General features: G+C 48.4%; 1 protein-coding gene across 3 annotated transcripts in view; it reads left to right on the top strand.

Moving 5' to 3' along the window:
• Positions 1-27,921, top strand: part of Pag1 (phosphoprotein membrane anchor with glycosphingolipid microdomains 1) — a 97,673-nt gene extending 69,752 nt beyond the window's left edge. For 2 of the 3 annotated variants that reach the window (XM_023699659.1, XM_023699660.1), the window contains 6 exons: positions 10,129-10,334; positions 12,453-12,504; positions 15,649-15,745; positions 17,685-18,286; positions 20,642-20,701; positions 24,951-27,921. In XM_023699659.1, coding sequence (XP_023555427.1) covers positions 10,210-10,334; positions 12,453-12,504; positions 15,649-15,745; positions 17,685-18,286; positions 20,642-20,701; positions 24,951-25,319 — 1,305 coding nt within the window. In that variant the 5' untranslated portion in view covers positions 10,129-10,209 and the 3' untranslated portion in view covers positions 25,320-27,921. Of the gene's footprint in view, positions 1-7,685; positions 7,712-10,128; positions 10,335-12,452; positions 12,505-15,648; positions 15,746-17,684; positions 18,287-20,641; positions 20,702-24,950 lie in introns of those variants that run through there. The other variant, XM_004639763.2, reaches the window with a different exon arrangement.
• Positions 27,922-27,927: the final 6 nt, after the last annotated feature.

The raw sequence follows: 27,927 nt of genomic DNA, 5'->3' as shown, positions 1-27,927 counted from the left end.
TCACATACTTGGAATTGGATAATTGTGGCCAAAATACATTTCTATGTCAGCAATTTAATTGTAAGCATGTTCCGCCTCTTGCAGAGTCTAATCACAGTGGGCCAGCATGGTTCCTGCATGAGGGGTGCTTAGAAGACGCATTATGCTTAGCTCATAGTAGCTGCTTAGCAATTCTGTGTTCAGTGAATGGCAGAATGGCAAAGAGTGCCATCAGAGGTAGAGTCTAGAAACCAGAGTGACCAGCCGAAGGCACCGGCTGTCTTGAATAGCAGCCAGAGAAGGTCCTACCGCACGTAGAATCTCCTCGAGCTTCTCAAGTGCTGACATTAGGGTGCAGATGGATTCCTCTCTAACTTACTGTCTCTCTGAGATTTTCTAAAATGTGTGCTTTTGTTGTTGAAGAGCCAGAGAGGCTTCCTGGCATCAGAGTTTGCTTTCTTTACTTCTTGTACACACACTCGCTGTAGATCTGGTTCTCTCCTGGCATTTTGCTAAAAGACTGTGGTACATCAATGATGGAAGTGTAAATGAGAAATAAGGAGACACTCAAGTCAGTCGCTGTGCCAGGGTTTGACAGAGTGAGGCTGGGGTCCTGCAAGGGCTGTCGGGATTGATTCCCAGTGCTCTTGGAAAAGGCCACCCATGATTTCCCCTCTTGACACCCATTCAGCTGTCGTGGCCTCATCAGAGGTACATGGATTGCAGAGACTGAGCTTCCTGGGGAATTCCTCTGAGAATTCAAGAGTCTTACTGTGGCAACATTTGCCTTTGTGTTCAGGGTCCTAATTTTTTGTGTTAGACCTAGGGAATCACCAGACAGTGTTACAAAATGATAGAGGCTGAGAGCTAAATAGAAGCCTCAGAAAGGACCAGTGTTCAGAAGGGGAACTCCAGACCCCTCCAGGAGGCTTGGGCTTGTGTCAAACCATGCACCAATGTAGTGCAAATGCACAGAGCAGAAACGGGGTCTGAACCCACACCTGAAGTACTTGTAGCCAGTTACAACTCTGTCATGGTGTTTCTACTCAGCGGCCCTTTGCTCAGACTCTGGATTGGCAGAAAGCTTCATATTTAAGCTGTTCTAGGGGAATCGAGAGGGATCCTGAGGCACAAGAGGTCTCATCTGATTGGTTACAGGCACTTTAGTAAGGTGAAGGCCAAGTTCAGCCCAAGGGAGCTCACTACCTAAGCCTTCATCCCCCACTGGAAGGAAGGCGAACCTCTCGCTGCCACTACTCCAGGTCAGACCAGAAGCCTCAGCAGCACTTGTAGCCAGTTACAAATGTGGAGCCGGGCCAGGGAGATAGCTCAGTAGTATAAGTACTTGCCTGGCAAGCGCAAGGTCCTGAGTTCAATCCCCAGTACCATAAAAACAAAACAAAAGGGGGCCTGCCCCTTAGCTCAGTTCTTTAAGTGGCTGCTTCAACAAAGCAGTCAGGCTCAGGTTGCTGTGGTTCGATCCCCACAAGACAGCCAGTCATGCCTTGAAGGCATTCGGCGCCAAAAAAATAAAAACAAAACAAAAAAACACGGAGGAGCTCGGGCCTTCCAGACCAGCTGAATCCTCGTGCACCCTGACGGGCTCTCCAGACCCTCCGGGGTGGTGACAGCCTGAGAAGCACTGGGCTGAGCCCCAGGGTGCAGCTCAGGGAGCAGAGGGCCTGCTTAAACCTGCAGTTTCCATTTCGGCCTAGAACTCTGCATTTTCAACAAGTTTGCAGGGGCTTTTGCCAGGTATACTCTCCAAGAAGTTCCACTCTGCAGGAACCTTGACCCTGTCCCTTCCTGTCCCCGGAATTTCTGAGTCATCTGCCTCCCTACCCTCTCCTGGAAGGCAGCTATGAGGATCGGTCACAAGAAGCTACATCTTTGTTAAGTTACATCATTTAAATATAGGTGTGTAAACTCAGCAAAATATTCTAAAAGATTCCAGTAGTCCATAATAGTATTGGGTCTTCTGCTCCACTGGCAATGTCAGAAATTGTTGACCTGAGTCCCCTACAGCTCAACATAACACCATGGCTTTACTTCTTATACTTTGTTTTTATACTTTTCTGCTGGATGATTAAGACCAAGGTAAAGCAGGACCTATACAACAAGAGGGGATACAGATGAATGTCCATTTTGTATCTGTCTATTCAAAGTGGTTAGGATAAATATATAGTTATATTCTCTTAGTGAATAGAGGGATTTGTTCTAATGGTGTTTATAAATAGGATATCAAGTCCGCATCTTGTACAGCAATTAACCACTAGGAAGAATGTATGCAATGTGTTAATTATTGAAACTGTCCTACCAATTTGGTTTGAAACTGTCTTATTGCTATCTGTTTCTCAATAAAATTATGGGGAAAAAAAGAAGCTACATTTTTCAAATACAAGTTCTGGCTTATTCTAATCAAGTTCATCTCGTATCACTTGAAACATCTCCCTAGCCTAGAGCAGGTCACAGTCACAGCAGCACGTAGCATTGTAACAAAGGGTCCGGAGGACCTGGCTTCTAGTTTTTTCAGAGTAAAGTGTTTGGTCTAACTATTTCATAATATAAAGGATTCATAAATTTTTTTTTAGGTTTTTTTTTTGTGCAGGGTCTCTCTATGCAGCTCGGACTTGTAGCAGTCCTCCTGCTTTCTGCCTCCCTAGTGCTGGGATTACAGACATGAACCACCATGCCCGGACTCCATCACAGGCTCAGCATGCCCAGGGGTGGGGCTGGCATGGCTTGCGGTACCAGGGATTGAACTCTGGCCCCTGCGCTTACCTAAGCAAGCAGTTAGTCCACTGAGCTATCTCGCTGTCCCTAAGGATTCATAATATTTTGTAAAGTAAACATAACTCTGGGATGCTGTGCACTCAGTCATAAGCCGAGCCCAGTGCCCAATAGACTGTCAAGTTTGCAGCACCCACCATGAAAGAACATCTAACAGCGCAGCAGAGAAAGCAGTGAGCCATGGTGACAAACAAAATGCCGCTGCTGCATCTCCCTGTTACGTGAACTAGTTGTTATCTGCTCCTGAGTTCTGTTTCTCTGGTCCTGAGGGTTCCCTTTTCCCAGAATCTGCCTCCTCTGGTACAGATTCGGGAGCATGGTAGGGTGACAATTTTGTAAAGCCAAGGGACATGTGGCCAATGGGACCAACATAATTGCCACCATCTAAACAGGTGTTAAGACCAGACTGATGTTTGAACATGGTGAACCATGGGAGGAAGATTGATTGTGTCATATGTGTCTGAGAGTGCATTTCTGAAACTCTTTCAGCAGAGAACCAAACTTAGTTTTGGTTAAGTCATTTATTATTAGGAAGAAATACGTGACTGAATCACTGAGCCTCAAAAGCCAAACAGAAACTGTGCAAAGCAATGTTCAACCGAGTGTGACTGGAATAGTCCTCATCTCAGGAAACCAGCCTGCGTGGAAGCACCACTTCCATCACAGCGTCGTGGCCAGACAAGGCCTGGAAAGCTCTCGGGACCCCCAAGCAGGACGTTGTGGCATGAACGCATGGCTGGGAGCAAGCAGGGGCAGAAGAGGGTGACAGCTTCCTTCTCCCTGGTGCCTAAAAGTAGTCATGATGCAGGGATGCAGAGACTGCTGGGAAGATGGCTGCTGCTCCCTGGTCCTCGCCTTGCCCTCCTGACCCAGACGGGAGCACCGCCTGGCAGTTGGATCTGCTCATGCTTGGCCTCCTGAAGTGGAGGAGTAGAAAGTACTGGAGACACTGAGTCAGAAAACCTGTGTCCCTGTGACCCAAGGCAAGGCATTTAACTTGACTTCCAGTTTCCTCATTCATAAAATAGGTTCAGTAACACTCAACCCGAGGTCAAAGGATTAGTGGAATACATGTGGAAAAGTACTCACTTTGGGGTTTTCTGTGTCTTTATCTCAAACCTGTGAGTCATGCTGATTTGTAGCAGGCTTCTTTCTCAGGGCCCTGGGGGCCCCTGGGAGAAGGCAAGTGACTGATTGTGAGTAGGAAGGAGAGGGAGAGACAGACACGCCCTGTGGACAGCCAGGCCGACCTCTGTGCTCCTGACGAGTTACGGGGTCCAGCATCCCTTGGGGAGACTCAGAAAGAGAGCTCTTTATTCAGATACTTACCGTCTCTCAAGACCTGGGCAACAGGCACCGCCTCCAGAAAGCTTCTCCTCCTCTCAACTGTTTGTCCAAGAAATCTGTATGAAGTGCACACTGGGTGCCACACACTAGGGCTGCAGCTGCGAACCAGCTGGGTCTGCTCGAAACTCCTGCCTCCTGGAGCTAAGGCCAGCCCAGGAGACACTCAAATCACAGCCTGATTTTGGGGTGGTGCAAAGGTAAGAAGGAAGAAGAGGGGCCAAGCATGGGGAGGTTGGGCATCAGGAAACTGCTAAGAAAGTAAGGGTTAAGCTGAGACCTGAAGGGTCTGTCCTCATCAGGGAGGAATGGGAGGCCCAAGGGTGTCCAAAGCTCCCTTTGCTTTGAGAAAAATCAGGTTTGTAGGAGATGGGGAAGAGATAAAATTGTCCTCCCTAAGAAGGACTCTCGGGGCACTAAGCCTAGGGACAGGAGACTGCCAGTATCGGCAGGCCTGCTGAAGGGGGGCAGGGGTGCCTTGGGGGACAGAACTACACCAGTCTAGTGACCTTTCCCAAGAGCTGTTAGGCTGCTCTGGGGACAGCACAGAGCAGCCAGGAGCAGCGTTCATCTGAGATTAGGGTTTGTTCTTAAGACACACCAGGCCATCTTTAATGGGTTGCTTAATGGGATCATTGCTTTTGTTCTCCTTCTCTCCTTCACCATATAAAATATTAATTAAACTTACATTTTGTGAGTCTGCTTGGGAACTGCTGCCCGTTCCTCCTGCAGAAGCATGTATTCCATAAAACTATCCTGCCTGGCTCCTACTTTTCAGGCCATGTGGACTCTGGGACTAGAGTAGGAAATGAAGTGATTCATCTCTACCCTCTGGAGACTTTGAAGTTGGCTCAGGTACCAGACAGGAGAGGCAGGGAGAGCAGAGCAAGCCTGAGGCTCAAACTGCAGACTCGGTGAGGCTCCTGCCGGAACTGTGCAAGAAAGGAAGGTCCCGGGGCTGTCCAGGATGCAGCAGGGAGCTAGGAAGAGCGAGCCCTTCCCCTAATCCACTGTCCCTTTTCCTCCCTCCTTCTCCCTGTCCCTCCCTCTGTCTTCTTCCCTCTTCTTCCTCCTCCCTCGCAAAATGAAATGAACCTTGTAAATTGGTTTCAAGATCATAACATTTGGAAAAGCAATCTTACCTGTCATTTCCTTCCCCATCAAAGTCACTCGCCTGTGGCTTTCCTACATTATTTCCATGATGTATTATTCTTGAAGACAAGTGACAGCCACACACACCCTCTCCCCAGAGGGCCCACTTGCCTGTGCCTTTAGCAGATCCATAGGTTTGGTGTGTGAAGAGTAATCAGGTCATGCTGGCCGATGCTGCAAGGATGTACGACTTGCTCTTAGGACAGGTGCCTGACTCTTGTCCTGAGGGCAGCTAGTCTTAATAGCAGTGTCCCTTTAGTCTGGCGGAGGGAAGGCTTTCCAGCGGACATGCTTCTCATGAGCTGCTGCAGGAAGAAGTGAACAGAAACAGCACTGCAGGGACCTTAGGAAGTGAGCAAGAAAATCGTGCCGCAATCTTGCCTTCGTTTACTGGTACTTCTCAGTTGTACTTTTCTGCTGACTCAGGGAAGGAACCAAACTGGAAACTGTGATAGCGATCTTGTGTAGGACAGTGACCTTTTATCTCTGATCTGGGTGGGGCAATAAACACGTGTCTGTGACTCAGGAAAGCGGAGCTGGTGGGCTTTCTTCCACAGCAAATTCCCCGGGGTCATGCGAGCCCCTTTAGTCTGAAGTGACACATAGCACCGTGCAGATAGCGGCGCTTGTCACTCCTTCAGGAGTCCGAAGAATGGTTGGAAGACTTACCTCAGCGCGTTATGTGCACTTCCTGGTGTGATCACAGGCCAGAGACTCTGGCGCCTCCGCCATTATTAAGCTTGTTTGGTTAGTTTGTGGCCCATAAAGTGCCCGTACAGTGGCTGGTTCCCACACCTGGCAGTGAGCAGTTCCCGCGGTGGAGGGCGTTGACCTTATATCATCCACCCAGGCAATAGCTTCTGAGGGTCATCGGTGGAGGTGCCTTCTGTCCTCCTTAATTATGGGTTGAGGAGGGCAGCTGTGAAGTGGCAGTGACTCACTGCTGACCCACACTTAGTTCAAAGACGCTGGCAAGTGTCTGATCTGTGGCTAATCTTGCCGGCCATCCCAGCTCGCCAAAGTAGTATTTATGGAATCAGAGTACCTACCTGTTAAGAGGACTTGGCTGAAGCAGTAAGTAGCTACCATTTGGTTTATCCCTTTCGTTAATTTCTACTGGGTTTTGTTTTCTTTCCCGTCGGACTTGATTTTGGTGGCTGATAGTTTCTGCTAAGACAATAAATTCCCAGATACAAGCAGGAAGCCACTGAGCTCCTGTCCCTCAGGAGGCTAGTGATTGGGCTGAGGCGGTGTTGTACTGCCACCTTGTGGTTTGAAATGGCATCTGCTTTTGAAGTAAATCCCAGGGGCTTTTCTGGATTGACTTGCTAATTCACTAACATCAAAAAATGGATATTTTTTAAACGACAGGAGATTATCAAGCTTTCAGTGAAAAACTAAATAACCAAAGTCACTTCCAAGAGGATCCACAATAGGAATCCCATAACCTCGAACTGGCCAAAAGGCAAGTTCCTAAATAACCCAAAATTATATCAAATTAAGGAATGGAAAAAGCACCATGGCCTCTTATTCAGCAGTACCATGTTTTTGTTAAATTATAATGTCCAGCCATGATGGTACCTCAGCACAACCAATGACGAAGTCCGTCCAGTCGTGGCAGGACTCAGCCCATCTACACACATGGGACGCGGTCTCCCTGCATGCATGGGGAAGTCAATGCTGCTGCAGAAATGGGGAGGTCAGCCCCCCTGGGGACATGAGGGCACCCTGGGAGGAGGGTGAGGCCGGCCCATGTACCCCCAGAGGGGCAGAGCCAGTGGTCCTGTGTCCCCACACTGACGGGGTGCTAGGAGGAAGCATTTCTGACTCAATTGTAGATAAGCTGTCAAAATGTGAGGTATCAGCAACAGAGACTGGGCAGTAGGGCTGTGAAAACAGGTGCAGAGGAGGCCAGGAGGGAGGGCAGCAGGTCCCTAACATGGGACTGGCCCCCACCCCGGGCACTGCGGTGGCAACAGAAGGTCGTGGTGTGCCTCACACGCACACTCCCCTAGGAAAGGTTGTCCCTGCCCTGCCGCCTTCCTCCCCAGTGCGCCCCCCTCCGCCATCCTGCAGAGTGGCCACGGAGTCCTCTGCTGTGGAAACCCGAACAGTGGGACCCCCAGCCCTAGACATATGCTGCATCTCACTCAAAAACCTGCACTGGAGGATTATTCATTTCATTGTGAGATTTTTGTCCCTGATGGGAACTTTGTGAAAAACTGTTTCTTTGAGCAGCTTTTCAGAAAATTCTAATTGAAGGGGAGTCAGCCAGGAGTTTTGACATATTTGCCGTGAATTCCACTCTTTATTCAGCAGCTTGTGGGAGTCCCTTTGGGCCTTGTTCTCCCTGCACTGTCCTGAGCGACCGGCACCCTACACCCTCCATCCTGCTCTGTCTGCCTCCCGTGTTGAGAAAGAGAAGAGCAAGGAGAGGCGAGAAACGGTACAGAAAGGCAGAGGCGCTGCAGACCTGTGGAGGCTTGCTGCATGGGCCTCCGCGTGCGCTCATTCACACAGCCAGCGCTTTTCTAGGCACGTAGCACCCTATCAGGGGGCAGTGATTGATCTGTGGACGAATGAGGGAACAAACAAATCTCTGCTCGAGGTAGGTCATTTGTATGCTTCCTAAAAGTATTTTATGGTTTGGAGCAATACTGTATATAAAAAGCTATTTCATCTGTTTTCTTAGGTCTCCCTGACTTAAGTGCTTGCTAGAACGTATTTTCATCTTCTGTTGTAGGGCCAATTTGTAGACTCAGTTTAAAGTGAATTATTGTTTGCATCAACAAATCATAAGGGAGACGGCGGTTATTTTCATTCATTCCAGCTATCCAGGGCAAACATGCAAAAGCAATCCGACTTTATTACTGCATGCCTGTAGTATTTCCAGATATAGTATATATATAGTATATAACCAAACAGAAGAAAAAAGTGCTATGTTGTTGAGGAAGTCCTGATTTATACATTCTAGAGCATTACAAAGAGGAGTTCGTGTGGACTTATAGCCTGAGGAAAACGTTTCACTTCATTGCCCAGAATTCTCCGCACAAGCACTATATATAAAAGTGTCTCATTCTTCAGTTTTTTGTTATTATTGACCTTGCATAGTCAAATAAAGGGAATCACCTTTTACCTGGAAGAATTTTGATCTGGCCTTTGCCAAAGTGGTTTCCACAGAGCTCCTTTCGTATATGCACTCTGAGAAGGTCAGGTGGAGCTCTCACTAAAGCAAAGGACAATGTAGACGTTGATACCTGTTTCAAGACAAACATTGTAGGACCTGGCTCAGCAAATCAAAGCACATGCAAACAGGCGCAGGGGCCGGGGTTTGATTCCCAGGCCTGCTGTGCTGGCCCTGCCCCCAGGGCATGCTGAGATGGCAACTGAGACTGGGCATGGTGACACACACCTGTAATCCCAGCTCTTGGGAGGCTGTAAACAGGCGGATCATTCCAAGTCTGGTCTAGTAGTGAGACCCTGAACACGCTGTAGAACCTTCCCTAAAAATACAAAAAAAAAAAAAAAAATTACATTGACTTCTGATCCATTATTCTGTGACAAAAATATTTGGCTTTTTTGGTTTTTTATTCACCACATGAAGCTCCAGTGTTTCAAGTTAGAATGTTCTAGATCTCACAAAGTTATTCTTTAAACAAGGCCTGTCTGATGACAGGTCATCGTCATTAACCTAATGTAACTATTTTCAAATTCTCTGTAATATTAAAGCCATCTGACTGTTCTCATAGGAGAATTGAGGTCAGAGCAGGAAGCATCTAGTTGCTTGTTAGCCAACAAGCAACTAGATGCTAAGAGCATAGGTGTTGGGTCAGGGGAGCCCAGGCCTGCGGCTGATGCTTGGTGCAAGTTTCTTCTCTCCTGGGACTCAGGCTTCTGTCTGTGAAGCAGGGTCTGATGTGGGATAGCAGTCATTAAAGGTGGGATGCATTAGAGCAGAGTCCCTGGCACATATGAGCTCAGTAGAGTGTGCTAAGTGCAGCTGTAGAGGCCTCAGCTGTAGCTTTGGTAAATGGTCTTATTTGCTGTCTGGGTTGTAAGTACCTGCTTCCAAATGTTCATGTGAAAATACAGCTCTGGGTGCCCATAGCAGCTCAATGGAAACCAGTTCCGGAAATAAAGTAGGTATTTATTACCAGCTAGGTAGCTGTGTGTGCAGGTGAGGGGAGAGACTGCATCCTTAGTTGAATTGACCTGCAGCTTTCTAAGAGAAAAATGGGTCTGGGGACTTGTGGAGATAAACAGTGGCAGTGAGGGACAGGTGATGAGCTGCATGCTTGCAAAAGCTTTATAATAAATTTTTCATCATTCTGGTTTTTTAAAAAGTGAATCCCAATAAATATGGATCTATTTACTGTGGAATAGTTGAGACCGTACTTGAGGACGTAAAGAAACGTATCACAATAACGCGCCTCGGTTGCTTCCAGCGCCGTGCCGGGCATTGGTGCCTTCAGGCCGCAGACACAGACTTGGCCAGAGTCAGGCTCAGGTCGAGGCTCCCTGACTTTGTCCTGAGGCCTCACTCCTGACAGGAAACCAAGTGCTGGTTGAGTATCTCTTCTCTGAGGAACAGAAATATTTGTGTTGGGAATTTCGGGGCAATTTTGGAACATTTGAAGATATATAGTGAGATATGTAGGGAAAGGGCCCACGTCGAGGCGGGAAGTTCCTTTATGTTCCCTATTTACCTCATACAAGGCCTGCAACTAATTTTACTCCTGTTTTTAGTGCTCCTGGGTGTGACTGGGGCCATCCCGAGGGTCACAGAGGTGTCAAAGAGTTCTGGTGCAGGGGGCTCTGGTGCGGCACACAGGAAGCAACGTCCTAACGCCTTGCTCTCTGCAGGAAGACGTGGTGCCCTGCCGCCCATGTGGCTGTGTCTGAGCGACTGACCTCTCCGTCAGCAGCGCTGTTTCCTGTTCCACCATGGGACCTCCAGGCAGTATGCTGAGCGGCGGACAGACGCAGGTCGTCCTGTGGGGAAGTCTGGCCGCCATCGCCTTGTTCTTCCTTATCGTCCTCGTCGTCTTTCTGTGCTCCAGCTGTGACAGGTAAGGGCAGCGCACGTCATCAGGAGCCTCGGCCTGTTCTCCCCATGGGTCCTCTGCTTGTCCCCAGAGGCTGTGACTGCGGATGAGCTGTGGCTCTCAGGCCCTGGGTCTTCATTGATCAAGAGAAGATCCATCTAGACTGTGTGAGGGAGCAGCACGAGGCCCTCATATTTTCAATTTCCTGGAGTAAAATTCTTGCTGTTCTTCTGCAACACATCTTTGTCCAAGTTTTTTTAACCTGTGTAACACTGAAATCTTAAGTGTGGTATACACTTTTCCACTGTAAGTGATTGAGGATTTTTGGTATTACGTGGTTTTGGAAGGATCACTCATTATTAAAAATACATAGCAAGGGCTGGCCAGATAGCTCAGCGGACTAAAGCGCCTGCTTAGGTAGAGCACAGCGACCAGGGTTCGATCCCCAGTGTGCCGTGCCAGCCCCACCCCCAGGGTGTGTTGAGACAGCAGTGGAGACTGGGTGTGGTGGTACATGCCTCTAATCCCAGCACTTGGGAGGCTGAACACAGGCGGATCAATCCAAGTCGATCTATGTAGTTAGACCCTGTATGCTTTTTTTTTTTTTTTGGTGGAACCGGGGATTGAACTCAGGCCCTTGCGCTTGCCAGGGTAGCACTTATTCCACTGAGCCATCTCCCCAGCCCCATGTAGACCCGGTAGACCCTGTCCTAAAATTTAAAAAAAAAAAAAAAGAAAGAAAGAAAGAAAGAAGGAAGGAAAGCCTGATGTCAGTCCAGGAGTGTGTGTCTGTAATCCCAGCACTTGGGACAACGAGGTGGGAGGATCCCAAGTGCAAGTTGAGGCCAGTTATGTGGCAAGGCCATGTCAGAAACAGAAGGGGGTGGGAGGGCATTGCAGTTTCTGAAGTAGCAGATCCACTTTTCTAGAAAAGAGACCTACCATATATAGGGTGATCACCAGTATACATTGTCGGTTTTGTTTTTTAATTATACTTCTGTGTCCTCTACCTCATGTAAAATGCCAGTACCACCCCCCAAGAGATCTTTGCTCAGAGAGAAGCAAGCTCTTCCCATGCAGGGTGACTCCTGCAGACCCTAGGAGCGGATGCTTTTGTGCAGCCACTGCTGTTGTGCTAGCAGCTGAGCCAGCTGTGCTCCACTCTCCTCTGACCCTCAGAAGAAATTTGGCCAATGACACATAAAAGTCTGACGCGGCTTCCTATCCTAAATTCTGTCAGGAGGGGGAAGCCAGTCTCTGGCCCCAGGGAGCCTCCTAATCTGGCACAGTTCTCTGTCCAAGTCTGGGGCCCTAGATGTCCTGCTGCTGCCGTGCTCATTTTCCCTCTAGGTGGCGCCCTGTCCTCAGACACAGGTGGCCATGGCTCCCCTGCCACCCTTAGCTTTCTTTGGAGTTCCCCGAGTAAAAATATTCTATTTTTACTTGACAGGCTTTTCCACAGACTAGAAGTGTTTATGACTCATCCTGAGAGCATGTAGCCTTCCTGATGTGCCAAACTGTGCACTGTATTTCTGTCCCCTTGCAGTGTGTAACGTTTTACACTGCGGGTAAGGAAATAATTGACTGGGCTTCCTAAGGGAAAACTGGTGCACCTCATTTCCTCTCGTAGATGCCTAGCCTCTGGGCAGCACCCTGCCTCCTGCTCCCAGTGTGGACTTCTAGCCTTCCCTCCTGGAGGAAGGGAGCTTGTGAGAGGAGCAGGCCCTCGTGTGGCTTATGTGGCCCCATTTCCTTGGGGCCCCAGGAGGTGGAGGCTGGGTCTTTTCCTCTGGCAGCAAATAAGCATGGCTGTTAAAATAGGACAGTCAGAAGTGGAGGCCCGGGATTGCAGCACACACTCGAAAGCCCAACTACTCTTGAGACGGAGGCAGGAGAATTGCGGATTCAAGGCTGGCCTGGACCGCTTAGTGATTTTGTGAGCCCCTGTTGCAGAACAAAACATACAAAAGGGTTGGTGGCTCGAGGGTAGAGCACTTGCCTAGGACATGTGAGCCCCAGAATTCAGTCCCTGGGGCTGCCAAAAAAAAAAAAAAAATGTGCTATTAGGCTAGGAAAGGGTAGTGTGTGTGTGATTCTAAGAGGCACATTTGACATGGAGCAACATTTTACTTTCCATTTCAGAGAAAAGAAGCCAAGACAGCACAGCGGAGACCATGAGAACCTGATGAACGTGGTGAGCGTGTGTGTGTGTGTGTGTGTGTGTGTGTGTGTGTATGAGCACGCATGCACGTGTGCATGTGTGCACGCACATACCTGTGTAGGTATACATGGTTGTCCTTAAAACATCAGCTGCTTAGCATGTCCCCACTTTGTGGTCTCACGACGCTGGGGACAGCACTAAGTGGGGATGTGCTGTGAGTGCCAGGCTGCACCCTCCTGCTAAGGTTTGAGATCACGGTGAGGAGGCCTGTGCAGCTGGCCAGGTTGCAGAGAGAGACTGAAACGCATGATTAGCGCAGCCCCCGGAGAGACCCTCCGAGGGCGCCAAGCTGCCGCAGCAGTGTTGCTGTTTGGCTCTGCCCAGCTCCAGTCTGCTGTCACAAACCAGGTAATTGAGGTAACAAACCATTGCCTCTGGTGCTGGAGGCCAGGAATCGCCACACCAGGGCGCGGTCCGGGTTGGTCTGTTCTGGGCCTTCCCAGAGCTTCTGGGGTTGGCCTGTGGTCTCTGGCTGCCTATGGAGGCGAAGCGCCAACCTCTGCCCTCATCTTCACCCCCATTCTCCCTCTGCCTTTCACCGTTCCCCTCTCTGCCCATCTCCCAGGTCTAGCTTCCCCTTCTCAGGAGGAGCAGACATACTGCACAGGGTGGAGGTCCTGCCCTCCTGTGCCTTCACCCTCGCCAGTCTCATTTGCAGTTACTGTGTTTCCAAATGAGGTCCCATCTTGAGGTGCCAGAGGTTAGGACTTAGATGAGAGCTGGGGGTTGAGGGAGGAGACCTCACCCAGCACAGCTGGTTATGAAGCTCCTCGGCTCCTGGCACCCGCCACACTCTCTGTACAGCCTGGTTCTGCTGTGCCTTCCCTGGCCCTCAGCATCTCCTGGGCCCCTGGGGCAGGGGGCTCTGGCCAGGAGCAGCCCGAGACTCCTGGTCCTCCCCGTAAGTGACCAAGCTGTCCCGGCTGCTGAGCACCGGTCCAGCCTGCGCCTAGAATGGCACTAAACAAAAGGTGCTTCCTGTTCTCAACATCATCCCTCAAGGGCAGGCGAAGGCTGGCCAGGGAAGTGGGCAAAAGGAAGTGTGGGTGTAGCGGTAGATGCCATGAGATCTGGTGTCAGGCTCGCAGCCTGCGGATGGATTCGGAGCACACACAGGCCACCTGACCCGGAGTTTTGGGGATAGGAAGTTGTAAAGACCTTCCAGTTTCTCCTGCCTCTTCCTGTTCTGCAGCACCCACCTCACCAGCCACAGCACTCTGTGGGGCCCTCAGCAAGCTCCCCCAGGATCCCTTTCTTGCCTCCTTCCCTCCCTCTGTGTCATCCACATTGTCCCCATTTCTCATCTGTTCCTAGCATTCTCTCTGTCCGCAATAGCTACATGGGGAAATCAGAGGGGAAGAGTGAGGGGTGGAAGCGTGATCTGCACCCCAGATCCCCTATTAGCCAAGGCTTCCCAGTGGCAGCCACCCCGCAGCATCTGGAGCCTCTTGAAGAGTGGGAGTTCTTTGGCTGGGGACCCAGTGAGTTAGAACCAACCCTCCCGCTATTTCACAGCTATGCGCCAGTGTGAGAGCCACTGGCCAGGTCTCTGGACCCTGCTGTCTGCCCAAGGGTGGGCAGTAGCTGGACTGAGACAGAAAGGAATTAGCAGGTGAATGAAGGCACTAAGTTCATGAGCCACAGAGGATCCACTCAGGAAGAGGCTAAGGCCAGAGGACCTCAAGATTGAGTTCAGTCTGGGAAACTTATCAAGAGCCTGTTCCAAAATAGAATTTTAAAGGAGTTGGGGCCATAGCTTCCTGAGTTCAGTCCCCAGTACTACCAAATAAAAAAGGGAAGGAAGGAAGGAAGGAAAAAGAAGAATTGGCTCTCTGCACTTGCTTCTTCACCTCCAACTCCTTCATGCACCACCACACACCCTCCGTCTGACTGTGCACACCTACCTGGACGGAGAGCGCATACTGGCTGCACGCATGCCCCCAAAGGTGCGCACACAGTGCACAGAGCTCAGCTTTTGTCACTCATGTCCGGCTGCAGATTCTGCCTCCATGGAAGCTGATTGGATGTGGAGCTCAGAACCCAGGCTGTGTTGGGACATCATTTCTGGGATCCCAGCACTGCATATCAGGCCCCTCGCAAAGCAGTGGACTCCCAAGCAGGAAACCTGCACCGTGTCATCCAGCGTGGGCTGTGGGCGTCAGTGTTATTCTGTTCTCTGTCAGGAGTCAGAGAATCTGTGAGCCCATAGAGCCAAGGCTCCTGGGCTGTGTTCCTCTGAGCTTTCCATGTGGCATCTGGGAGCCTGAGGTCGCTTCTTGGGTCGCACAAGCCATGAGAACAGTGCGGTAGGGGCTGGACACAGTGATTCAGGCTACTGCTGAGACCAGCTGGGTATTCAGGCTACCTGTTGGAATGAACCTGTTTCTGCTGATCCCAGCGTGATAGCCAAGCTTGGAGCATGGTTCTAGGTAATACCTGAACACTCCAATCCAGCAGCACACTGGCATTGCCACGATCCTCCTCCCCATGTCCTGTGTTTATTGCTGAGAATAAGAAAGGTTAGCAACACTTGTTTTAGTTTGTGATTGTTTTGCGAACCTTGAAGCTAAAGACGTAGCTGCTCCGAAATAGTCTTTGCACTCAGCAGCATCAGCTGTGCTTGTCCCAATCTCAGTCTGTGCCCCGCGGATGACAGAGCAATTCTCTGTGATGTGGGCCAGGCATAGCCATAAGAAGAGCAGTTCACAGCACCACTACGGGATGTGGCTGCTCCCTCCTGGATCAGTTCTGACCAGCAGGGGATCTTCTGGTCCCCTCCCTGCCTGAGCTCAGGGGACTGAGACGTCATAACCTCCCTGTACCCATTAGCAGATCACCTGTTGGCAAGCTTTGCAGTGGCCTTGACGATTCCCAGTGAGACTCTAGAAGCCCTCTGTCCAGCAGAACCCTCTGTAATGTGCTTTCTGATGTGGTACTCAGCTGTTAAGCTACTGAATGTGACTAAGGAGCTCCACTTAATTTTGCTTTACCTACTTTAAATCTGAATACTCAATACTGGTTTTATTCTTCCTGTTTTCATTTTTGGGAAAGCCATGTGCGTTCTCCTGTGCCGCGCAGCCCGAGTCTTAGCAGTGTGGACATGTTTGTGTTTTGCAGCCTTCAGACAAGGAGATGTTCAGCCATTCGGTGACCAGCCTGGCGACAGATGCTCTTGTTAGCAGTGAACAGAACGGGGCACTCACCAACGGTGACAGTAAGTTCTGCAAAGAGTACCAGCTTCCCCCACTGGCCTCATCTCCTACCAGAGGGCTGGGTTTCCAAAACCATAGCTCAAAATCTAGGGAATGTGTTCTTGCTCTCTTTGAGTACAACTGGCGGTTTTAGGAAACATCTCCTTTGGATATCTGTTACCAAATATCTGCTTGCCAGGCATGGTGGCACACACCAGTGATCCCAGCACCCAGGGGACTGAGGCAGGAGGATCACCATGAGTTTGAAGACAAAACCCCACTTGGGCTACCTAGTGAGTTCAAGGCTTGAACCACACAGCAAGACCCTATCTCCAAAAAAAAAAAAAAAAAAGCAAACAAACAAAAATATCAACTCATGGCCTCCTATGTTCCAGGCCTTGCTCCGAGAGAGAGAGAGAGAGAGAGAGAGAGAGAGAGAGAGAGAGAAACAAGCACACACAGTAATTCACCTGAGCCCCATTAGACGACTTCTCAATCATAGTGCTAGTATTTTTATCTTCTAAACTAGCATTGTTATTCTCCACCATTTAAAGATGAGGAAACTAACATGTCATTTGTACTATAACAAATGACCACATACTTAGTACCATAAAATACCATGAATTTCTTCTATTATTTTGTAAAAGAAAATAAAAAATAATTTTAAAAAGCATCAGAAATGAGGCAGAACTTCAAAAAACAAGATGATAGGAATTCCACAACAGTTGTCCTATTGCACAATGTCTTCAAAGTAGTTGTTCAGATGACCAGATGTAAGCATGTAAAATTGGTCAAAAAAAAATTAAGCATTAACGGTTCCTTCCAGTAAACAAATAGAAATTAGTAGTACAGTTATCTTAGCCATCTGGTCTATATAATAATGCAAATGTATTAACATCCAAGTCCGAGACGGCACTCATTTGCTAAGATCTCATGGTCACTGAACCAAGGATCTGCTGCTTGTACTAAGTTCTTAGGAGCCTTGGGCTGCCCTCGGCCTGTTCACCCAGCAGCCCTTTGTGTCCTGCTCTGTGAACAGGAGCCGCAGCTCAGCCGGCTCAGACTGACAGCTGCGGAGCACCTCAGCTGGGGCGGAGGCTCATCCTGACACTGCACTTGTTGATAAGGAGTGGAGGGGCGGTCAGGGTTGACACTGGTCCTCAGACTCCAGTGCCCGTTCTGTCCTCCGTGACACAGAGGATAGGAGGTCACCCCTCCAGGCAGGTCCAGAACACAGGAGAGGGGCATGGCGCTTGGGGCTGAGGGATCTGTTGTGATTCCCCCGACACCCCATGGGGCCACGTCTGCACTCTCCAGAGTGAAGATTAGAGGCACGGAAGAGCATGGTAACATTCCTGTAGCAGTCCCCAAATTTCACATTTGGATGTACTCCTTTGGTGGACAGATACTGGGGAGCAGGGGGTCAGGTGAAGACCTTAGGGATGCACAGGGTATTGAGGGCCTCCCTTAGTGATCCGGCTTATGGGCCCATGTTTGCCCTGCTGCTTTTACCACAGCTGGCAAGCAAGAGTGACCAGTGGGGGGAGGTAGCCACTGGCTCTTCCCTCCCCACAGAGAGGCCAGCAGGCGAGGCGAGCGGCCCCCATGCACATCTCCTCTTTGTGGCATCCAGTCCCCTGCCATCAGGCCCCGTGGATTGTCACTGTCATCCTGTGGTCACAGGGGACATAGTCGACACAAGTCTTACTAGGAGAAAAGATCAGGAAAGTAACAGTGAGCCCAGTGTAGTCTGGTTCATTTATAAATGTACCCAGGAGCCCACAGTGGGGGCTGATTGAAATGAGACTGGCAGCCCACATCCCAACAGCATAATTTGCAGCCAAATATCACATTAAAAGAAGCTCCTTAGCCTCACCTGCATGCCCCGTTCACTCCCTGACGCACTGTAGCGGTTCTTGACAGAGCTGGCTCTCTCCACTTCTAACGCTTCTGCCGCTTCAGTCCTTTCAGAAGACAGCACCCTGACCTGCATGCAGCACTACGAGGAAGTCCAGACCTCGGCGTCGGACCTGCTGGACTCCCAGGATAGCTCTGGGAAGCCCAAGTGCCACCAGAGCCGGGAGCTGCCCAGAATCCCCCCTGAGAGTGCTGTGGACACTATGCTCACGGAGAGGGGCTTGGACAGTGAGCAGGGTCCAGGCACCGAGGGGCCGTACGAGGTGCTCAAGGACAGCTCGTCGCAGGAGAACATGGTGGAGGACTGCTTGTACGAAACGGTGAAGGAAATCAAGGAGGTAGCATCAGCCGCACACATGGACAAAGGCCATGGTAGCAAGTCCAGGCCAACTCCCACCCTGAAAGAGCTTCCCGGCCCCCAGATGGAGGGCAAATCTGACTTTGCTGAATACGCCTCTGTGGACAGAAACAAAAAGTGTCGCCAGAGTGTTAATGCAGAGAGCATTCTTGGGACTCCATGTGAGCTGGAAGACGAGGCCCCACCGCCTGTTCCTGTAAAGCTTCTGGATGAAAATGAAAACCTTCAAGAGAAGGAGGCAGGCACAGCAGACGAGCAGACTGTGGAGGGCACAGGCGAGACCAACAAGGTGGGCTCCAGTGCTCGGGTTTCGCGGCCTTTATCCTGATGGGGAGCCCAGCTAGTCCTGGGGGGTTAATGTTCATGCTTGATGGGAAATAGAAACTCTTGCATGTTCCCTGAAAGATGAAAGCTGTCTTAGGCTAAGCTGTGTTTGGCTCTTTCCCCCTTCAAGTCATTAAATGGTGAAAACTCATGCTTAGGAAATAGTTCTCTCAGCACCTCACTTGGCTATTTTCCAAGATTTGCAGCACGTCTAATTAGGCTGAGTATTATTTTCCTTATTTTGAAGACCAAGAATGAAACAGAGACCCTAGACTCTCTGACTCACATTGTCTCCCCTGCCTGCAGCTTTCTCAAGCAGCACATGGCCTTGGCCCTTCCAGGATCTCAGAGGTCAGGGCACAGCCACGGTACAGAGGCGCTGCCTTGCGGGTCCTGTGGTTCTACCTGACTGTGCACACTTCCCTGTAAAGCAGGAAGAGATCTTGTTTTGTGAATTTCTAAGCACTGACGGATAGCTCTGAAGCCTGGGCTTTCAAGGAAGCGCTATAAAAGTACTTTAGCAACCCACAGCCTTCTGTGTCTGAGCTGATGTCTGAACCACACATTCAGGTGTCCCAGTCTCCTAGGGATTTGAGTAGGCCCAGTCCTCTTCGGGAAGTTAATGTCATGTTTTTTCTCCACATGGATAAAAAGTCAAGTTCTCACCTACTCAGGTTGTAGTGAGAAAGACAAGTAAAGTTGGTCTGTTAGTCGTAGCCTTAAACACTTCTTGGGTTCATGGTCAGAAGGTGAAACCCAGCAATGGCTACCTAGGCCGCATATTACCACCTCTCACGAGCATCAGTAAAAATGTTTATGCACGTGTTCATAAAATGCAAAAACGTAGCCGAAGTTTTTACCTTTCATCTAACCAAGTAGTACAAGCAATGTAAACGTGTGGTACAGCAGGAGGAGACACACTGGCAATATGGAGTCACTGGGGACAGTGCAGGAACAGCTGGCTGGAATGAGGAAGGCAGACACTTGGCTGACTGAGTAGAGGGAGAACAAGAGGGAGTCATCTGAGTGATTATGTGAACCACTCCTTTAAGGAGTTTTCTGAAGAGAAGTGAGGCAATAGAAGGATCTGGGAGTGGGGCTGGCTTTGTGCCTTGTTTTGTCTCGTTTGGGAGTAGACAGAGGTGACGGTTTAAAGGGGAGAGCTGACAGTGCAGACAAACAGAGTCACCAGAGAGCAGTGGGAAGGGTGGCCCGGTGTCAGGGAGGGCACTGCCAGCGAGGGTTGTAGCAGACACATCCATGGTCCCCAGGAGCAGGGGAGATGGCACGGATACATCTTCTTCTCCTTTGCTCAGCTTTCTCAGTGAATTAGGAAGCAAGATCCGTGGCTCACAGTGAGGCTGAGGGAGGAGTAGACAGTGCCAAGTGGAGCTAGGACCGCAAGGACCTCATGCACGAGGGAAGCAGCATGTGATCTAGGGCAGCATGTGAAGGGTCAAGTCCACCCAGACCTGGGAAGGGGCCGCAGTTATGCCGGGTGACTCTGGAATTTAGGGTTGGAGAAGCAGGAAGGAAGGACACTGAGGAGGAGGGGGACACAGGAAGGATGGCTGGATCACAAGTGCCGAAGGATTGCTGGAACTGGATTATGAGGAGAGAGTTTGAACAGTGAGTGTCGGCCCGAAAGAAGTTCCTAGGAGCTGGGGTGTGGGTGCAGGAGAGCTAGGGTCTGGGTGCAGTTGTAAGGGAAAGTGGGGTGTCAGAAGGAGCCCAAGGTCAGTGCAGGGAGAGGAGGTCCAGAAAATCAGGCAATTTGGAAGGACAGATATTTGTTGAAATCACAATTAAGACAGAAAAAATATAACAGACAATTAGCAAGCCAGGAGCCAAAATCATTGAGAAATGAGGCAAGGGGCAAGCTTTAGAGAGCGGGTTGAGTTGTTTAACTTCAAAAAGCTCCAAAAATAGCCTACAAAAATATAAACCATAGAAACGTAGAATTCTGTGACCTATAGAAGTGAACGATTCTGGCATTTGATAAAGAAGAGCTGCCAATTATCCAGCCTTCATTGACGACCATAGTTTCAATAATTATTTTGTCCTTACCTGTACCAGCAGACTTAAACATTAAATTAGAAGCAATTTCTGTCTATGTAACACTGCTAGGTATCCAAGAACATCAGACAATAACAGATTGTGCAAGTGTTTTTTTTTCTTGAGTACCTTGCATAATTACTTTGTGTTCCATAGAAATAATTTGAAAACATTTATATAGACAGATATGTGAAAACATATGCCCAAAAAAGGTTGTATTATTGGATTCAAACAAGTCTGCTTTGGTCTGTGTTTATTCTGACAGAGATTTAGCTCACTGTCCTACAAGTCTCGGGAAGATGATCCAACTCTCACTGAAGAAGAGGTAAGTTTTCTTTCTTTTTAAGTAACCAGAAAGGTGCTGTAAGGAAGACTAGAACGTCTCCCCTTGCACAGGTGCACTGGGCCAGCTCGCTGTGTCTGAAAGAGCTGAAGTGCTCTATTTTGCCTCAGCGTCATGGTCAAGATGAGGTGTTGGCTTTGTGTTTAGGGAAGGTGACCAGCAGGTGGTAAAGCAAGAAGGGTGACAATGCCCAGGTCAGCTAAGGAGAAGAAACTGAGTGGGACAGAAAACTCAGACAAATATAGAAAGGAGAAGGGGGAAAATAAGAATGAGATGAAAGAAATGTCAGTCTAGGAGTCAACAACAAGGAAGTGCACGTTAGAAGGATATAATAGTGGAAAATTCAGGAAATCAGACTATGTGAAGGCAGCAAATATGATCCCACCTGGGAGACAGGGCGAAGGTCTCAGTAGGAATGTGGGGTGAAGAGTAGCTGTAAGTAATGCAGTTCCAGGCTAGAACTCAGGGCCAACAGAGTAGCCAACAAAAATACATATTCCCAAGTACCAGGGCAAAAAAATCACTAGTCAGACTTTTAATGAAGCCTAAAATCATAAAAGCTGGCAAATGTGGAGCTGGGCTGAGACCAAGGACTCAGCAGCTAAAGTCAGCTCCTGATAGCTCCTACCTGGTACTCTCTGCGGAGGAAACCACTGGTACAGGGAGAAACACTGATCTCAAGTGGGTGACCTCCAAACAATCCAGAGAACCTCCAAATGACATACGGAAAAAGAATCTCCCAACCTGACCTGCACGAGTTCATGTTCTCTAAAACTGAAGATTGAATTTTAGGAACAAACTGAGGTTATGAGCAGAATATATTTATTGAGAGAAAGAAAGTTCCTGTCCGAGAGAGGGGCAGGAAGGGGGCCCGAGCGGGTAGTTCCCTGGGAAGCTGTCACTTCCAGGGACTTTTATAGTGTAAAACCATGTGGGGCTAAGGTGGAGAGAATGGGAACTCACTTAGGTGGATGTGGGGTGGGACAAAACTATGGTCAACCAGTGGGATTACAAGCACCATTGCTCAGGTAAAATTGATTAGGCCCAGGACCAAATGGGGTAGCGAGTCACGTATCAAGCGGGCATGAATGTAAAATAGGACCTTATCTGGTGGCCTTCAGACAATGATTCTTCCTCAGTAATGATCAATCCTGGATGCCATTCTTTAGGGAGGTTAGCATTTGTTTGCTCTTTAGGTCTGGCTCATAGAAGGAGCATCCGTCCCTCCCACAATTGTAAAGTATCTTGTCCTCTGTGTTATCTCCTTTGAGGGCCTGACCCTGTCTGACTGCCTATAATATTTCTATCTAACTGGGCTGCCTACAACACCACGAGGCGGGGGAGGGAGAGGAAGAGGGAGACAGAGACAGAGACAGAGACAGAGACACATGCACGTCCTTCACCTCCAGTAGAGGACTTAAATATTAGAATGTGAAGACAGATGCCCACGTAGAAGTTCAAGGACAGAAGTGCTTTCTGTAGGTACACTTCCTAACTTGCTGTATGTATCTTCCCTTCCCCTGGAATGGACCTGCTGTTGGTCTGCCTGGTCCCATGCCAAAGCTCTGGGGATCACCCTTGACACCGCCTTTCTCTCAGTATCTCATGTGCAGTCAGTCACCAGGTGCCCTGCAAGTACACCTGCAAACCCTCACGCACCCCCCACTCTGGGCCACCCTTTGCCACTGCTGCAGGGACTCCCCTTGACGGCTGCTTCTAGTCTCTCTTCTACAGCCAGAGGACTCCATTTAGGATACAGAAGTAAAATATAAAGGCAATCTGGAAAGAAATACCTCGTCATGAATAGATTCTATGTCAAATGTTAAAATACTTTGCTTCTTGTATTTGTGGTTTATGAAAACATCTAATACTATTGAGGAATTTTCAACATAAAGAACTATAATTTACAAACATTCATTTTAGAAAAGAAATAGAGAAATCACTTGTTTTTATATCCCTGTTGTGTTAGACAAGCCCCAGTTAAAGCCAGGGTCTGTGCTTTAAATACTGCTGTGCCAGTTCAAAAGAGTGGGGAGGTAAGAGCTAATTATAAAAATGATGAGAAATGGGGGAAAGGAAAGAATAATTTTGAGACTACAATAAGAGTTCACCAAACGTGTAGCAAAGATGAAAGATTTTAAAGACAAAAAATTGAAATAGCTAAATAGCAAAGGGAGGGCATAAAGAGCAACTTGTACCCAAACTAGAGATGATACCTATTGGTAGAAGACAAGTATTCTAAAGAAATATTAGAGGGCTTGAGAAGCTTTTATGAAAATTAGGATTCTGGGGACACCAAATGCGTGCACATGAGGTCCCCTCCCAGAGTCAGTCTTGAGCTATGAGTTGCTGAAAAAGCCTGTAATTTTCAAGTGCTGAGGCCTAAGGGCCTAAGGATTCTCCCCCAAGGAAGAAGGGGAGGGAGAGGGGAGCAGGATGTTAATGGCAGGGGCCACAAGCAGGAAAGTTGTGAAACAAAGCAGGTGTCCCTGCTATGCAGGTTACCTTTAGGCACATCTGTCCCCAGTGCTGTTGCTATGGTGGATAGGAATAAACTGCTGTGCTGATCCCCTGACCACTGTCATCGGGGTTCACCCCTTTATCATCCATCCTCCTACTTGGCTCAGACCACCTTTTAGGTAATCGATTTCACAGGTGTGGATGGCACTGTGAAAATCCTCAGATTTTGTTGTCTTCTTCCTGTATCCAAAGAAATTCTAGATTTTATTTTGAGAGCACTTTCTTCACTGAGGAAGAGGGAGCCCCACCCTCCCGTTCCTTAGTTGGTAGCTGTGGCGAGTCTTCCCAGATGACTTCTCTCTCAAGGCCTGGAAAAACAGAGCCTCCAGCGGGTTGGGAAGAGTTGTCGTGTCAATGGCTGGTTACCGTGTGGCAGGCCTGTCTTCAGCAGCTTCCTGGGCAGGCGACTGGCCTCGAGCCCACGGCGTATGAGCCATAGGAAAGCAGGAAAGCACCCCTCGGCACTTGGGAGCCAGGCAGCTGTCAGGAAACGTGTTTGTTTATTTCCTGGGTATTAGAATGAATGAGTTACTGTGAATAAATAAACAGAGGTACAGAAAGGTATGCTTTACTTGTTTCCAACCGCGATTTATAACAAAATAATGCTATTCTCAGATACTGCTTAATGCACATGTTTAATCTGTGTTATTGAGAAATCTCTTTTGATATTAAAGCTTTACAGAGCATGTTAACAACGTCACAAAGGTGTGTTTAAAAGACAGCCTGCTCTCATGCTGGGCATGGTGGCATGGGCTGTAATCTCACCACTTGGGAGGCAGAGGCAGGAGAGTTGCCCTGAGTCCAAGGCCAGCCTGGGATTCATAATGAATTCAAGCCAATATGAACTATATAATGAGACCCTGTCTCAAAAAAAGAAAGAAAAAAAGAAAAGATCCTGCTCTTAGCATGGGAAAAAGTGTCCCATGAGCACTCACCAGATGTCATTTCTGACTTGGCTGCTTGCAGATAAGAAGGAATTTTCCACAGAAGAAATCTGAGCCTGGTGTGCAAATGAGTTTTAACCAATAACATACTCCAGGTCAGAAGAGGATACAGCATGCAGTATTGACAGGGCTGTGCACATGTACGGCAGCCCTCACACAGGAGTGTGGGGTAGTCCAAGTCAGTGGGTCTCACAACTCAGTGGGCATCACCTTGTGGGCTCCCACCCAGCAGTCTCGGAGCCAGAGGTGTGGGAGTGAGGCTGAGCATTTGCCCCCTGGTAAATTCCAGTGTCCTGCTGCTGGTGGTGGGAAGCTCCCATTTGGAAAAGCACTGGTCCAGTAGATGTTTTCTGTCCTTTTTGGGAAAGCAGTGGAGGCCTTCAGATGCAGCCTCATTGTGATAGATCAAAGCTTGGTGTGTGGCCATGTCCTGGGGCTGCCAGAGCTCCCTCCTCCTGCTGTCCTCAGTCACTTCGGTAGACTAGAATTCAGCCTGCACAGGATCAAGCAAATATGATCGATCTACTTACAAAGCTAAGGATAAGGTCTGTCTTTCATTTCTAGGAATGAAGTCAGAATTAGTACAGATAATGAACACACACATGCACACACATGCTCACACTCGCACACATGCTCACATGCACACACACACACACACAGACTGGTGCCCATGAGGGCTAAGTATGCAGCTTAGCACTGGAAAGGGAAGGAAGAGTCTCAGCCTGCAGCTGGAAGCATGGTTATTCACTTCGCCCTTTGTTTTCTAGATCTCAGCCATGTACTCATCAGTGAATAAACCTGGACAGTCGGTGCACAAATCAGGACAGTCACTTGCAGCACCAGAGGCCACCTCCAACTCTATGCAAGGGACTCCTCAGAGGTCACCCTCTTCCTGTAATGACCTCTATGCTACCGTGAAAGACTTTGAGAAAATGCCCAGCAATGTCAATGCCCTTCCACTAGCGGGGAGACCCAGTGAGGAGCAGGAGCCGGACTATGAAGCAATACAGACTCTCAGCAGAGAGGAGGAGAAGGGCCCCCTGGAGACCAACGGCCACCATGGCCTTGTCCCTAAGGAAAATGACTACGAGAGCATTGGAGACCTACAGCAATGCCGGGATGTCACCAGGCTCTAGCAAGGCAGAATTCTCCAGAGAGCTTGTAATTAGCATCTGGGGCCAGTTCTGCTATGGACGATAGGTGCCATCAACCTACCTATATGCTGCTTTGGTAAACTGAAGACACCTGCATCTGCTGTGACTGTTCTCCGGTGCGGGCCTGGTTGCCCTGCATGTGTTCCTGCCTGCCTGGGGACAGGCACACCCCAGCACGTGCACAAACTCCGTCTTAACCCTCACCCTCCTCAGAGGACCCCAGCTTCAGGGATTCGTCCCACAGATGAGAACTCCAGTCCATTTGCCTGAAATACTGCCATTCAGAAGAGCCAGGTTTTTCTTCCTCTCTTCTCTTTCCTCTTCTGCTACTAACTTTAAAATGTACGGCATTTTCCCCTTGAGATCCTCTGGTTTTTTATGGCTCGTTCCAAGGAAATCCTCCATCGGCCTTGGCACTGGCCTTCAACACAGACACGTTTGGAAGATAAAAGCCTGTGGTGGCAGCGCCTTGGTCCTCGTCCTGGAGCTGTCCAGTCAGCCCTGGGAATCCACACTGCAGGACAGTAGGGTTGGGGCAGCGTGGCCCTTGTGTCTCTTGGGGCCTTGTCCTTCTCACGTCGGCACTGCAAATCAGCACCTTTCCCCGAAGCACTTGCAGGCAGTTTTAAATGCTTTATTTTTCTAGTCAGAACTATTTTTCCCCCAATATTCAGAAACTCGCCAGAACCTTTTTCAGTATTTTCAACAAATGTCATGGTACTTCTACATTGTGTAGGCCCAGGACTCATTCCTTCAAATCAGAGAGCCTTAATCTGTACATTGGGGCACAGGCCACACGTGTGCGTGGCAGCGTGGCTTCCCTCCCCAAGGCCGTGGGCCTGATGTGTAGTTCCAGTGAGGTCTGCCGCCACCCCAACAGTGTGGACTTGCCCAGGTTATATCCTACCTTAAGGTAATCTAGCTATAATTAAAATGTAAACATTTATTTTTCTTATGTAAATTTATAAGATGTTTTATGTTTAATGCCTAATTTCTAGAAAGTGCCAGAAAATGTATATTAACTATTTTGATTTTATGTACAATGATTTATACTCGCATCTTGAAAAGACACCCTAAAGCACATAAGCTAAAATGATAAGCAGCTTTATTCTTTTTTTTCAAATAAGTTTTTAAAATGTTGAAGGTTTGTTAAAGACCCAGCTTTGCAATGGTACTTTGAGTTTCTAGTCCAAATCAACTAAACTACTGGAGAAATAAATGCAGTGGGCATAAATAATCACTTTTCCATGGCTGGGGTGAGCAATATTGAAATATCTAAAATGAAAAAATACAGCTAATTAATTATGAATGTCCTAAAAGTATCATACTTTTATTAAAAGTTTAATGACATTTTTGAAGAAAACAATAAAGAATTATACAGCCCAGTGCTTGCTAATGCAGATTTGGTATTAGAATTGTTTTTTTTTCTTTTTCCAAAAAAATCACTGGCTGAAATAGCTCAGATGAAGAACTCAGCCTGGTTTGAATTTAACCATCATTTTAGATCTTATAAGGCCACCATTGGAAAATTTCTCATTTTAAGAGGAGCCTAGTTAAAGTACCATCATGAAGTGTGGGCCCCAAAAGGATAGCGTGTCCTGCACTGATAAAGCAATGAGGCCATCATCTTATGCTCTGTGACATGTGTGACTATAAAGATTTAATAATCTTGCTGTTTTCCCTCTTTCTGACAAAGAATGAGATTTGGGAGAAACAGCTTGAAAACTGTAGAGCCCACCTCGCTGGCACGTGTTTCTGACCTTATATTCTTGGACTGGCTTTGTGACTGCTCTGTGAAACCGTTAAGCGAACCTGGAGGCACTCGCTGATTGGATGTCACTATCTTTCAGTGAGCCTGGTCTCTCGCAGGAAGACGTCGTGTGCATAAGCACAATCGTTATTGATCAGACAGTATTGGCGGAATACCCTTCAATCTACTGAGTGAACGTTTCCAGGAAAATGCAAGCCCTTCCTCTCTGAATTCAGTTCTTTCATAAGCACTGATTTGCCTGCTGATTTTCACCATTTTGTATTCCTAAGTTTGACCCAACAATCTCTCAGGTCACAGGTTCCCTCAGTGCACATCGATTGCTGTGTCGCCACACACCTCCATGGTACGGCTCACTGTCATAGAGCTCAGAAGTTTTATTGCATTTCCTAGCATCTTTCTTACCACTAGGGAAGTAGGTATGATCTCTGAAGTATAAAACCCTTTCACTATTAAGAGAAAAGTTCATTATAAAAAATCATGTGACCTTCCAATTTCAAGTTTTCAAATACAAGTTATGTATGCAGTCTAATCATAAAATATGCACTGAAATATCTCTCTTAACTTGAGCACCAGTGAAAAGAGTAAGTTGTGACAGTATTTTAAAAGGAACGGGAAGACCCTCTAGCAACAATTCTGAAAGAATGGATGACAGAAGAGTCCATGGGCCTGGGGAGGGCAGCGTAAGTGTCAGGAAGAGAGCTGTCCTCCTCGGAGCACTGGGAACTACCTGGCAGCACATTTACTGAAGTATGTCATTGTTTTCTCTTTATTGTGCAGCTTTCATAAATTCCGTTGCTTTCACTTTCTTCGAAATCTGTG

The sequence above is a fragment of the Octodon degus genome, unplaced genomic scaffold, assembly GCF_000260255.1.
Source record: "Octodon degus isolate 3935 unplaced genomic scaffold, OctDeg1.0 scaffold00114, whole genome shotgun sequence".
In the NCBI taxonomy this organism is placed as follows: Eukaryota; Metazoa; Chordata; class Mammalia; order Rodentia; family Octodontidae; genus Octodon; species Octodon degus.
Note: the sequence above shows the minus strand (reverse complement) of the source record. Positions and strands in the feature narration are given on the sequence as shown.